Source organism: Phyllostomus discolor, chromosome 8, assembly GCF_004126475.2.
Source record: "Phyllostomus discolor isolate MPI-MPIP mPhyDis1 chromosome 8, mPhyDis1.pri.v3, whole genome shotgun sequence".
Taxonomy (NCBI): Eukaryota; Metazoa; Chordata; class Mammalia; order Chiroptera; family Phyllostomidae; genus Phyllostomus; species Phyllostomus discolor.
In genome coordinates this window covers 21,233,386-21,246,743 of record NC_040910.2, presented here as the reverse complement: position 1 = coordinate 21,246,743, position 13,358 = coordinate 21,233,386, and the positions used below count along the sequence as shown (strand labels likewise).

The 13,358-nt window shown below is 39.1% G+C and overlaps 1 protein-coding gene across 2 annotated transcripts in view; it reads left to right on the top strand.

Moving 5' to 3' along the window:
* The window catches only part of TLL1 (tolloid like 1), a 155,476-nt gene extending 149,365 nt beyond the window's left edge, over positions 1–6,111 (top strand). For both annotated transcript variants that reach the window (XM_028521099.2, XM_036031928.1), the window contains 2 exons: positions 1,794–2,044; positions 3,419–6,111. In XM_028521099.2, the coding sequence (XP_028376900.1) occupies positions 1,794–2,044; positions 3,419–3,550 (383 nt within the window). In that variant the 3' untranslated portion in view covers positions 3,551–6,111. The remainder of the gene's footprint in view (positions 1–1,793; positions 2,045–3,418) is intronic.
* The last annotated feature ends 7,247 nt before the right edge of the window (positions 6,112–13,358 follow it).

Genomic DNA, 13,358 nt, shown 5'->3' with positions numbered 1-13,358 from the left:
TTAGAGAAAAGGAAAGGGAAGGAGAAAGAAAGGGAAAGAAACATCAGTGTATGGTTGCCTCTTGCCTGCCTCCCACTGGGGACCTGGCCCACAACCCAGGCATGTGCCCTGACTGGGAATCAAACCTGTGACACTTTGGTTTGTAGGCTGGCACTCAATCCATAGAGCCACACCAGCCAAGGCTACAAGAAAAGCTTCTAACATTATGAAATTTGAAACCAGGTGATTGGAAATATGCTTTAATATTGCTTTATGGCTACTTTTTCCTCAGGCAATGCTGTCTGAATCCACAGGAAATGGACTTCATTGGAGAATCTTGTTTTCCTCTGACAGTAGATCCAATTTCTTATAGGTCCAAATTTATTTTAATCACAGAGTGAATGGTATTGTTCCAGTTTTAAATAAACTAATTGAAAGAAACGAATGATCCCACAACAAAATCCTGTGTATTTGCTCAGAGGATACCTACAATAAGAAAAAGGGGAAATGTGTGTGGAGAGAAAGTGGTATTTTGAAACATGGCATCGTCTGGTAGGACTTTTCCAGAGCACAGGTCACTACACTGTCAATACCATTTAAAAATCAAATGATAACATTATTAAGGTTTTTAGAAAGGAAATTATTTCGATCCAACTCAATTACATTAGAATGCCCACTAAAAGCATTTGTAGGTCAAATTATAGGACCTCTCCTAGAATTTAATACTTCACCAGGAAGTAAACAAACTTGTCTTCCCAAATTAAAATGAAGGCCACCCCTGGACTTCTCTTCCCTTATTTCGCCTTCCTTGCTGAGCTTCATTTTCCGTTTCCCAGAATTCTGCAATGGTGCTCCGGCAGCTTGCAGAGTGTTTCCACGCAGTGCATTTAACAGTGGTATCGCTGGCATGCCGAACTCCTCTGTTGATGTTTTTCTGACTTGGTAAATGAATTGGGATATTTGCAGGAACTGTGTTTAATTACTCTGTTTAAAAATCTCCTTTTAAAGCGATGTGCCTTGGCTGGCGTAGCTCAGTGGATTGAGCGCGGGCTGGGAACCAAAGTGTCCCAGGTTCGATTCCCAGCCAGGGTACATTCCTGGGTTGCTGGCCATAACCCCCAGCAACCGCACATTGATGTTTCTCTCTCTCTCTCTCTCTCTCTCCCCCCCCCCTTCCCTCTCTAAAAATAAATAAATAAAATCTTTAAAAAAATCTCCTTTTAAAGCGACGTGTTAGATGACATATTGAACATATTTCAGAAGCACTCATAGGCAGCTGCCCTCATGCTGCCTATTATTTTCTGCCCATGGAATTCCTTTCAGGGCATGTAAAAACTGTACTTCTCACATTTACTATTCAAGTGTTTGTCCTGAAAAATGTATCCTGCAGACTAAATTCTCTTTCCTTTTCTTTTCATGGTTGGGAAATTAATTCCAGGTTTATTATTTTGAGCCGTCCATAGGAACCCGGAGGGCTCGATGCACAGGATTATTTGAGTGATTTATAGGAATGCAGTGGTGCACGGAAACAGATAAACAAAAGCAGGACCTTTTTGAAATATTTTAAGTCATTTGTTTTTGAAACTCCGCCACTTTCTTGACATTTTCAATAAAATTGAGTAATAATGCCTTTTGTCATTTTCAGATAGAAATAAATTTAGAAGTTAGAGAATGGTGAGACTCCACCAAAATTCTGTAATAGTGTCAACAGTAAAAATAAAGTTAAAAAATAAAATCATACTTAAAATTTAAAAAGGAAGGAAAGAAATCGGACCTCATTGAACTTACTCTTTTATTTCTTTCCCCCTGGGCAGAGTGCGGTGGCCGGCTGAAAGCAGAACCCAAACCCAGAGACCTGTACTCGCACGCTCAGTTTGGTGATAACAACTACCCAGCGCAGGTCGACTGTGAATGGCTGTTAATGTCAGAACGGGGCTCACGACTGGAGTTATCCTTCCCGATTTTTGAAGTAGAAGAAGAGGCTGACTGTGGCTACGACTACGTTGAGCTCTTCGGTGGTCTCGATTCAACAGCATTGGGGCTTGGCCGCTTCTGTGGATCAGGGGTAAATATAGTACCAGCAGGATACCGTACACATGATAAGGAATGCCTATTGATTCGTGATTGACATGTGTAACATATGCCAAACAGCAGCGTTTTTATAAAAAGACTTGCAATATTAATGGCTTCACACATTATAACACGCCTCACCAATTCTTACCGCTTCCCATCTGTTACGAATTTACTAATAATATCTAGTGGGACAGATGAATTGGGTAGTTATAAGTTCTTGTCACTGTCCACATTCTACATGTTATATTCTTGCTTTTATAGTGCCATAAATATTTAAATTTTTAAATAATATAAATGGAACATACTTATACACACATTTGACAATTTTGTTACTTTCTAAATTAAAGCATCAAAGAGAACAGAATGTGCACACTATTCAGATCGACATTCTCTTTACAACATTCTCTTGTGTACAAGAGAGAATGCCAGATACAGGTCAGAAGTGTGTCACTATGAGAAATAAGAAAAAGACCCCTGACTGGTGTGGCCCAGTTGGTTGGGCATTGTGCCATGAAGTGAAAGGTCACTGGTTCAGTTCCCAGTCAGGGCGCATGCCCGGGTTATGGGTTCGGTCCCCAGCTGGGGTGTGCATGAGAGGCAGCCAATAGATGTTTCTCACATTGGCATTTCTCTCCCTTTCTCCTTCCTTCCCTTCTCTCTAAAACTAAATAAATAAATATATACATATTTTTAAAAAGCAGACTCTCAGGAGGCACCCCAGATCTACTGGACTAGAATCTTAAAAAAAAAAAAGAGGAAGAAGGAGGAAAACTTAATGTTTTCTCAATGCTTTTTCCCCTAGAATTTATTGCACTAATATCAAATGGTCTTCTGAATATGTATTTTGTTAGGAAGAAATTAGTCCCAATTTTTGAATCTCTATCAGTTTCTATTACTTAAATAACACTATTAAGCTCCTGTCCAAGTAGCAACTGAAATGAAACCAGACACCTACTCAGAACTTATTCAAACAAGGAGGAACAGACGGTTTGGATCCTACAAGCGGCTCTGCCTCAGAGTCGTGCCTGAAACCAGGCTAATGTCTCTTTGCCCTCTCAACCTCATTTTATTTATTTATAAACCACCAGAACTTGGCTTAAAAATTGGGGAAAAGCACCGAGTTCCAGAACTTGGAAGCAGATTTACGTATGTTCAAAGCCCAGCTCCCTCACTGACTAGCCATGTGACCTTGACCATGTCATTGCTTCTCTCAAATGCAGGTTTTCTCATCTGCAAAATCCACATCCGCCTTTTAAGGTTTTAAAAGGATTAAGTTATATGTCCCCCGTGAAAAATTCCCAAACATGAATTACATTAAACAGAAAGTGACTCATTCTGTTTGTTTGTTTGCTTGTTTTTTCTTCAGCCACCAGAAGAGATCTATTCAATCGGGGATGCAGTTTTAATTCATTTCCACACTGACGACACAATCAACAAGAAAGGATTTCATATAAGATACAAAAGCATTAGATATCCAGACATCATGCACACCCAATAATGACTAATACCAGAACCTCCTCCAGAAAATAAAGGAATGTGTGTAATGGGGAGAAGACATATTTTTTATTAAATGAAGATATTAGCACAAATGTTTTATATAATGAATGATAACAGAAGAAAACTGTATGACCAGAATTCTCTCTGTGCTGAAAGAGAGGTTTCCAGCAGCTCACCCCGATCGGCATTACCGGGATATTCAAACTCCATGCTTGACGGTATAACTAAAGCTGGTGAAAGGGCATCGTGTGCTCCAAGGGAGACTCCACAAGCTTTTGTTCACGGCCTGACACAGATGCCTCCCAATTCAGACGGGCAGGGTCAGGGCCTGTGACCCTGCAGAGTGTTCCTTTTGACAATTGCACAAGATGTGGGGGAAATAAAATGATCTTGCAGGTCATAAACTGGAAAAGTTTATTTCTTTGTTTAGTTCTCCTTGTTTCTTGGGATAATTGCTTTGGCTTTGTGTCTCGGACGCAGTGTAAACCAGATCCATAGAAGGTGTTGTGAAATGGCAGTCTTTAGAGGGTGATTTGTACTTTAAATGTAGGTGGGTCCAATGTTTGGAAACTGGAATATTTCAGCTTCATTATTTTCACTCGCAGGCCAGATTAACCTCTTTGAAACACAAATGATCCTGAAACCACTTTATTTTACTGATATTTTGACAAGTTTGAGATGTCGAAAGTTTCTATTATTGCAGTTAAACTGTAGACATCATGTATTTAAGTGCTGGAAAGTGCCCAGTTGATCAATAAACTCAGTTCTTTCAGTGGAAATGCTGCCTTTTCACACCAAATCCAAGAAGCCTTGTGACGTCTTATGAACTTCGTGAGAAAACTCCCAACAGGTGTGAACAGGATTCTTCTAAGTGATGCCAGATGGGTCATCCTCAAGTTACCACTGCTGCTGCTATTGTCTTTCTTCTGTTGTTGATCTGTTCTAGTTGTTATTGTTGATGTTGTTATGATTCATGTTGCATTTAAAAAAGTGAAGTGGGAGTAGGCCCTGTAAGAATTGAAAGATCTTTCTTTTTGTTCTTCCTGGGATTCACTTCTTAAAAACGCAATGTTGGAAAAAAGAATTTGTTTCTGAAGGACTTTCTATGGTGCTATTCAGTAAACATTTTTTAAACAAAGTTTTTGCCCTTCGAGCCAACCACCGGCACACTGCAAATGTCTCCTCGTGTCTGGCTGGTGGCATCTGAAGACTAAAGACTTGTTAAATGTATCAAGAGTGTGTCATTGCAAGGGTGGCACTTGTCCTGTGGAATGACTACTTCTAATGCCTTAGAATTCTTGCACATGATCAAACATCCTTCTAGAAACACATCTTTTGAAATATTGAACATAATAGTGTATGTTAATTAGCATCTCTTTGAGGACAGTCCGTTTCTGGGACAGAATATTGGGTATAAATATGTTGACATGCTTTTGTTGTAGAAAATGATTTTCTGCTTTAAAGCCACGCGTGTTTTTAATATTAATGTATGTATATGTGAGCCTGCCTGAGTGAGTGAAGCTATAAGAAGGTGAAAAGTACTGGGTGGATGGTTTGAAAAGTTGAGATTTATGTGCCAAGTTCTATGAGAATCCTGTTTGAAGTAGCACCTTTTCTGAGGGGGTTTCATGGACAAATAATGGGAACTTCTCATTATTATCAACCTGTTAAAAAAAACTGGCTCTTTCCTTCAGAGAAACTCTATTTTGATATTTTTTGATGTTGATGTAGATTGCTCTATGAAGTAGCTTTGTTTCTGTTAGCTGTCCATGAACACTCAATATTAATAAAGGTGGGGTGTTTTTCTTCATTTTTACAAAGCTAAACTATACACACAGATGTAGTTTATTTGTTTTTCTGTTATTGTTGCCCTAAAGAACCTTTTCTTGCATACAAATTAAATATGTAAATACATTTTTAAAACCAATCTTTGGATCTTATTGAATGTTACTTTGGAAATATATAACTATTGCCTGCAAAATAATGAGTTTTTAGTGGAGCTGATTTATTCCAGTAACTTCTATATTTTTCACTAATCTCCAATTAGCCCAAATTTATCAGGAATGGGAAAGAGAAAAGAAAAAACATTAACAGCCTGGTACTGGGCACACGCACTAGCTCTTTGTACCCTGTATGCTACCGTTTGAAAACTGTGTTGACGTTCTCATTTTGTAGTTCAGGAACTAAAGCTCACAGAAGGTATGTGACATGCCCAGGTCACAGTGTAAAGGGACATGCTGAAACCCAGCGTGTCCGATATAAAAATCTGTGCTTGTCCTACAGAATGTAGTAGAATCAATCTTGACAGACATAAATAGTAGATTTTTTATGATGAAACTTTTCCACACTGAGTAAATTTTAGGGGTGAACGACAGTGAAACTTTCAGGATAAACCTATTGTCCCTTTCAGAAACAGCATGACAATTTGAGTATCAGCTGTAGATAGCTTTAAGGACCACAGTTAGTACTAGAAATTAAAAAAAAAAGAAACCTGTAGTTCAGCTTAACAATAACCCACAACCTTCGGACCAACTGAAACCTGTAGTTCAAAAATAGTAACCATGGACCTTTTGTTAAAATAAACATTAAATTATTTTATCTGCTGTGGTAGGGGAAATGTAGTGTTCTACTTTAAGAAATATTGTGGACATTCCAGTTGATAGTAGGCTACAAAGTGCTGCTTCCACAACCAAAACACTAAAGTAAAAAGGTGTTTAGAAAGCATATAGAGATGTTGTCGCAACTTAGGTCTTCCATGTGGACATGAATTTCTATTGTATCTTCTGTCATTTCAGTTCACTGCATATTTTTATATTAACTCAACTTTGATTTAAATGTGTTGTTAAATGCAAATACAGACAACTTCATTGTTTTGTTGATAATTGTTACTGTTCTAGACATTTTATTAAATTAATTGTGTAAATTATTTTCAACCCCTACATCAGTATATTGGTTGTTCTGTTTGCCACAGTTCTTACTCCTGTGCATTCTATACACAGAAAAAAACTGCTCCCATGTCATATGATTTTTATTAAGTTATTTTAAAGTCATTAATCGAGTTTATTACCATGCCTTAATGTACCTGAATAAAATAACATTTTTTAAGAAATGAATGAGAAATGGAAATTATATTTTCAAAGTCCCCAGAATGTTCCCCAACTACATCGGCTAGATTTTTGCTATCTAAGACTAATTTTAATATATCACAGTATCAGATTCAAATTCTTTCCAGTTTTGTTCTTAAATATCTTAGTCTCTTTTTTTTTGGTTTTTATTATTACTCTATTTTTTATGGTGAGCCTCAAATAGGAAATTATGTTCTCCCATACAGAAAATCTCTAAAATCATCTAATAATTGTTACTTTTAAGAAGAATAAAAGTTATTTAAAAAAAAACATAAAATTACATACATCTCGTAAACTATACTCATGTGGCATTAAAAATGACTTTCACTTAGCAAAATGTTTGGAAATTTTATTTAGTGAAAATGAAAATAAGACTTACTGTTTGGAAAAAGTTTAATACCACTTCTTAAATTTGGCATGGGAGGTGAAAAAACAGAAAAAAATAATTACCTCTTAAAGTTTTATACCTTGAACTGCAATAATGCCTTCCCATTTTATAGGAAAAGGTGTAATATGAGCATATCAAAAAGAGAAAAGCTGGTCTGTAAATGAATTGAAGCATTTTATGCTTCACTGTGATTGATGTGCTTCACTTATGATTTGCTATGCTTCAGTACGTAGTAAATCATTGTCGATGAATACTTCATAAAGTTGAAAAATTTAGTAATTAGCTTAGGAAACAATTGTTGGTGAGGCTGGCTCTGGTACTTTGTGAGATACTATTATTAGTCTCTGAACTTTCTTTCAACATCTACCTTTTACACTGTCCAGCCTTCAACCCACCCGTCTTTCACTGTCCACTGCCGGACTCACCCTGAGTCCGGGCTCACTGTGTGAGCCTCTTCTGCACAGGGACACCTGATTCGTGCTGAAACCGCGGCGGGGGGATTCCAAAGAGATTATTGGCCCGGAGCCCTGCATTTATGTCCTCCCTCTAGCACAATATCTTAAATAAAATTTGACGCAATATCAACTTCAAATTTTAGAAGACTTGGAGGTGGAAATACACTTGAACTAAAGCTTATGAAAAGAGAAGACCGAGGGAGCCAACATACAGTGTAAGATGTGTAGCTAGGAGGTCCCGCAGCTGGGTCTGCTCTTGCCTTTGAGGCCCAGGTGAAGGTGCTGAGTAAATGGTGAAATTACGTGTGTTGTCCTGTGTGGTTTCTGTGTGAATACAAGCTGCTGGCTTTACCCCTCCCTCTGCCCCGACTCTGCTCTCTCTGCCTGTATTTTTCAAATAGCAGGATTCTATGTACTCTGTTTGCATGAGTGATATAATTTCTCCTCCAGTTGTATGGTCCCTGAATCTAGGTGTAATATTAGAAATCCTTCAAATTTACATTCCATATTCAATTCAGTACCAAGGCTTGCCAATATTTTCTCCTAATTTTTCCTCTGTTTGCTTCTCTTTATCTCTATTGCCGCTTACTGAGTGCAAATTACTGTCATGTCTTTCCTGCTCTTTTGTAATACCTCGTTATATACCAGTCATGTAAGTCCTCTACATATATTAACGTACAAAACCCTTAGCCTATGAGGCCAATATTAGGATTACCCTGATTTCACCTGTGAGGCAATCTGTTTAACATCACACAAGCAGTAAGTGAAAGCTGGAATTTGAACCAGGTTGTGTGCCCATGTATACAACATTACATACGGAGCCTTGTGTTGAGAAATAAGTATTTTATTTTCCTTAAGTCCAGGAAAATGGATTGTGAATGTTTTAACTGAAGTTATCTTGAGTCCTTTATACAGCCTTATGAAATGGAGCATCACATTTTTCATACTGGAGTTTCTTAAATTATGCCTGAGCAAAATGAAAACTATAACATTGAAAAATGTTAGCTCACTGAAATTCTCTCTACGGGGAATTAACATAATACGATCCAGATCTTTTTTCTTTTAAAACCTGACATTTGCCTTAACTCGGGATAGAGCTTGGAGAAACTCAAGGGCAAAGATTTCACTTGCTCTTAGAAAGTACCCATCCTACATCAGCACTCTTGAGGAAGGCTTGGGCAAGTGCCGGCCCAGGTCTGCGTACAGTGGACCCTGCGGCCAGAGCTGGAGGGCAGCTCTTCTCACCCCGCCCCCCTGATGACGGAAGTATCCCTGTGATTTAAACTCCAGATGCACAGGAGGCCTCCTGTTTTGAAAACTAAGGAGAGTATCTGGTCTGCATTGTAAAGTCTGTCTCAAACTGACGCAGAGATCAACTCCGTGACAGTCTGCAGATTTACTTAATTAGGATTAGACTCTATTTGAAAGTGACTTGATTTTCCTAGGTTATATTTGGATATGATAGATGAATCCAAAATCAAAATCTCTGTAAGTGGGTTGACACCATTACCCAGAATTAAAAAGCCTTAAAATCCATTAAATTTCCTGGAGAAAACATTTTCTCTCCAGAGCAAGGGGTGTTTTTGGGAAAAAAAATCAGTAATTTGTACTGTCTGTCCTGATGGCATGTCTTCATCCATTTCGGATGGTGTTGAGTCCAGTGATTCTGTTGTCTAAAGTCATCAAGAGCCCCTAGCTAGGAGACCGTGTGTGTGTGCGTGTGTGTGTGTGTGTGCGTGTGAGAGAGAGAGAGAGAGAGAGAGAGAGAGAGAGAGAGAGAGAGAGGGAGACCATCTTTTAACAACTGTTTCAATTCTGGCCGTTGGCTTTTCCCTCGGCTCCAGCGTTTGCTGAATCAGGCAGCAGCTCTTCAGAGCTCTCCTCACCGTCTGTGACAGCTCCAGCGGCCACTTTCTAATTGAGTTGGTCTTCCCAGCATCTCACCTTCTCTCACTGTTTCCAGGGGACTAAGGCACTGTCCCATTTACAGCCCGTACATAACTCCAAGGACATGGCGTGGATTTGGCCAGCTCCCCAAGGGCATTCCTCCACAGGCCTATGTAAAACCAGAGGGGCACCCCGATTCTGTCTCTTTGAGCTTAGCTGTTACTATTAACTTCAGATGCACTGACTTTCGGCTCAGGATGAGGTCTCATCCTCAGTGAGGTAACTGTACACATCTACAAAGTCACAACTTAGCAGGTTAGAATAGCCTGTGGGTAGGTATAAGTTTACTGCCAACTCTTTTTTTAGCATCGGCTTTCCTGTTTTTATCATTCAGGGTCCCCACCTGGAAAAAGATGTTAAAACGTGGTATTTAGGGGTAGAGATAGTTATGGAAAATTTGAATGTTTCCTCACCTCATTTCTACTCCAGGCAGATGTGATGATAATATAAAATTTTCAGTGATATCTCCAGATTGGGGAAGAGAAGGCCTGAGGTTTACACTTACTCAATTCTGTTTCTGTTTATTGGTATAAATGTTAGTTTTGTAGAAATAGGGAAATACAATTTTGCAAATGTAAGACCAGTATATCATTTTGATCTTGGAAGAAACTGAGTTCTAAATTTTCTCTTGTTGGATCTGGAGTTTATAAGATCTCTCAGACTTGGGTGGTCATGGGGTTGGAGCAAGTTTTGAAATCATAAAAAGAAACTGAATAGGTTTCTAAGCAGAAGAAAGGAATTCCGAAAGGATGAAACCATTCTGAGCCAAAGTGCTGAGGATCGATGCTGGGCTAAAATTCAGACGGAGGCAGTGCAGAAAGCCACGAAGGGAAGCAGGGAGCTGTGTGGCTGGAAGGGCTCCTTCCCTGAGACAGCAGACGGCAGGCCGGGCTGGGCCGGGCTGGGCACTTCTCTCTTACCCTGCTCGAGAATATTAAGTTGGCCCTGAGCTACACAGAGTTTTCAAAAAGTGTATGTTAAAATTAACATTGTTTGGAATTCAAAATTTTAAAAACTATTTTGAGGTTGTTGCTTCACAAAGCATACTGCATTTTACATATATTTTTGCTACCGTATTCATGTGTGAAACAACTGAATAAAGTAAAATACTTGAAAGATTATTCCCCTCTGTTAGCTGGCTCATAAATCTAAGTGATAAGTTATTACAAATCCAATTCAGCATTACATCGCATGTATTGTTTTTTAATGAGTGTGGTTATCTATTTCTTCCCTCAGGGCTGGAGATGTGGTTTTAATCCAGGGTAAGGCCCGCTCTCTCATATGAAGTTGTGCACGCTGGCCGATTTCAGTAGTAAGCCACGTACAGATGCTTCCCATTTTCAAGTACTGAGTAAACTAATGTAGTTTAATTGTTTTTAGATACAAAGTTGTGCTTGATGGCCAGATAACCAGAAAAACAACTATTTATCAACAGAAGAGTTTCATTAAAAGTTACGGATGCAGTAGAGTTTTTCAGCACATCCGCTTTGTTTTATTTCTGGCACAGCTAGCTGGGTGAGGAGTCGTGGCACAGCTAGGATCGTTTCTATTAGTAGTAGTTTGTAAGATTCGAGAAGGGACCTGGTGAGTAGCAACCCTCAGTGTAATTTCTCCCAAATGAACTAAACTGTCTGAGAAGATGCCAGGGACCACAATGAGAGTCTGTCAGGTGGGTCCTGTAGACTTCATTTGACTCTTTGCCTGACTCCCAAGAGGAGAGCACTCGCCCGGTCTGCGTGAGAGCTGACTCCATCCGCCATCGTCCGATTTCAGTCCTCCATACTCATGGCACGTGCTCTTTCCTGGCTTTGGAGGAAATAAGCTTAAAATCCCTCCTAATGTGCTTGGCTACCTACAGCCCTTCTAAAATGTGCTTTGGAGGGGTTATTCAAACATTTTAAGATCCAACTTGGACCTGCTATCATCAGACTGTCTTTGAAGCACAATTTTCATCAATTATATAACTGGACCCCTTGGAAGGAATTCAATATAAGTCACCTTACAACACATATTTTTTCAAGCCTTTCTTCATTCCTGTGCAAACTAAATTTCTTTTAGGTGCACAGTTGTCTAAAAGTAAGGATGTAATACTAGACAATGATGCTCTGTGGGTCACTGGATAGTTTCAATGTTTGATATTGGAGAATACAGGTAATAAAAGTCAAAAACCTGGCAGATGGGGAGGAAAATACCTTGCTAAACATTTGTGCCATTTTGGCTAAAGAAATCTTGTTAATTCAGAGCAGAAGTAAGAGGCAGAAGGAGCAAAAGCTTGTCAAGCTCTGAGTTAGGTAAATGGGATGGTAAAGAAGACCTGACAATTCAGAAAAACAGCCCAAGTTTTGTCTTGGCATCATGACCTCTCTCTCTCTCTCTCTCTCTCTCTCTCTCTCTCTCTCTCTCTCTCTCTGTAGCTGAGCCAAACAAAACTAATGGACAAGTGAAAAATCAGATCTACATTTTATCCAGGGATTTTTGCTGACACTTGGCAATTACAAGCTCAAGGAGTAAATAGAAGACCACCTTCTCCACACTGAGGATATAGCTCACTGAAATCTTTTTGTTGGAAGTTGTGTTTGAGGGCAGGATGTCCTCTAAGACATGGATTTGGGAGTGTGGCATCAAGGATCCCCGGTGCCTCATAGGTGGGATCCCACAGCTCACATGCAGGGAAAAGGCTGTTAACATCTTGTTAGTCTATAAAACACTCTGCACTATTCTGTCAAAGCAGATGAAAGTTTAAAAAGTAACTTAAAGTTTGGCTGATAAATATTTTGGAGAAAACATTAAAAGCCACAAAAATTAATTTTTAAGAATTGATAAAATGCTACACTTGCTTTGAACAACCAAATTTGAAGTGCACTATACTTATTTGTAAGGAAAATAAGGATGCTTATTTAAACATTAGTGGTTGGTATCACTTTGCAGGCTGGAATTAAAATAAGTGGAAAAAAATCACAAAGTTATCCAAGCATACTTTCAGTAGTATAAAAATGAAACATTTGTGTTTTCTGAAATACATAGGAAGTGGGCCCTAGGGACTTCATGATATTAATAATACCCATAAAATCAAAAGCAGATATAATGAATGACCTTTCCCTGAAGCAGCTCTGAATACTCAGTGTTGTGTTCCTTATAAAATATATGAATGACAAGTGGAAGGTGTGCAAACCATGTGGGGGCAGGGAAGCTACTGCATGAAACGCTTTAGACGTGATCACCGTGCCCTGCTGCTCCTATCAGGTAGAAGGAACCAGACGTTCTCAAGCTCTTTAAAGTTAAATGAGATCAGGACAAGTGTTACATTATGTTAGAGTTATCACTAACCAGAGGCAATATTTAGATTATTTCCCCTATTGCCTTCTTGTGCTTGCGACCTCCTCCCATTTCACTCTCATGCTACCATAACTCCCGAGGGCTTGAGGCCACCAGCCAGCACTGGGAAAAGGGAAAAGTGATGAGACACAAATTAGATTCACAGCCACCCACTGGCTTTCCTGAGATGCTAGCAATCATTTAGCAATAGAAGGACTCTTTCAACCTATACAAGCCTAAAGTGCTAACATCTGTTATACACAAAGCTAGTTTTAAGACCTGACATTTGTTGAAAAGGAGAACATGGATTCTTATTTGCTTGAGATTTTACTCAGTTACATCCCTTGCACTCACCAAAATCCTCAGTGAAAAACTCAGCAATACAAAACAAATTGTTTGCTTATGTTATTATTTAATGTATGAACTACCTTGAGTCCGGGCGGGGGGTTTGTTGGGCCCCTTTCCTTCACGTTTCTTAAGAACGGTAGAAGCAATCTGTGCTGTCATTGAAACGTGGACTTGTAACTCACAGGCACAGCATTTTCAGGTTACCGGAAACGTGTCCTATTCACTTTTGAG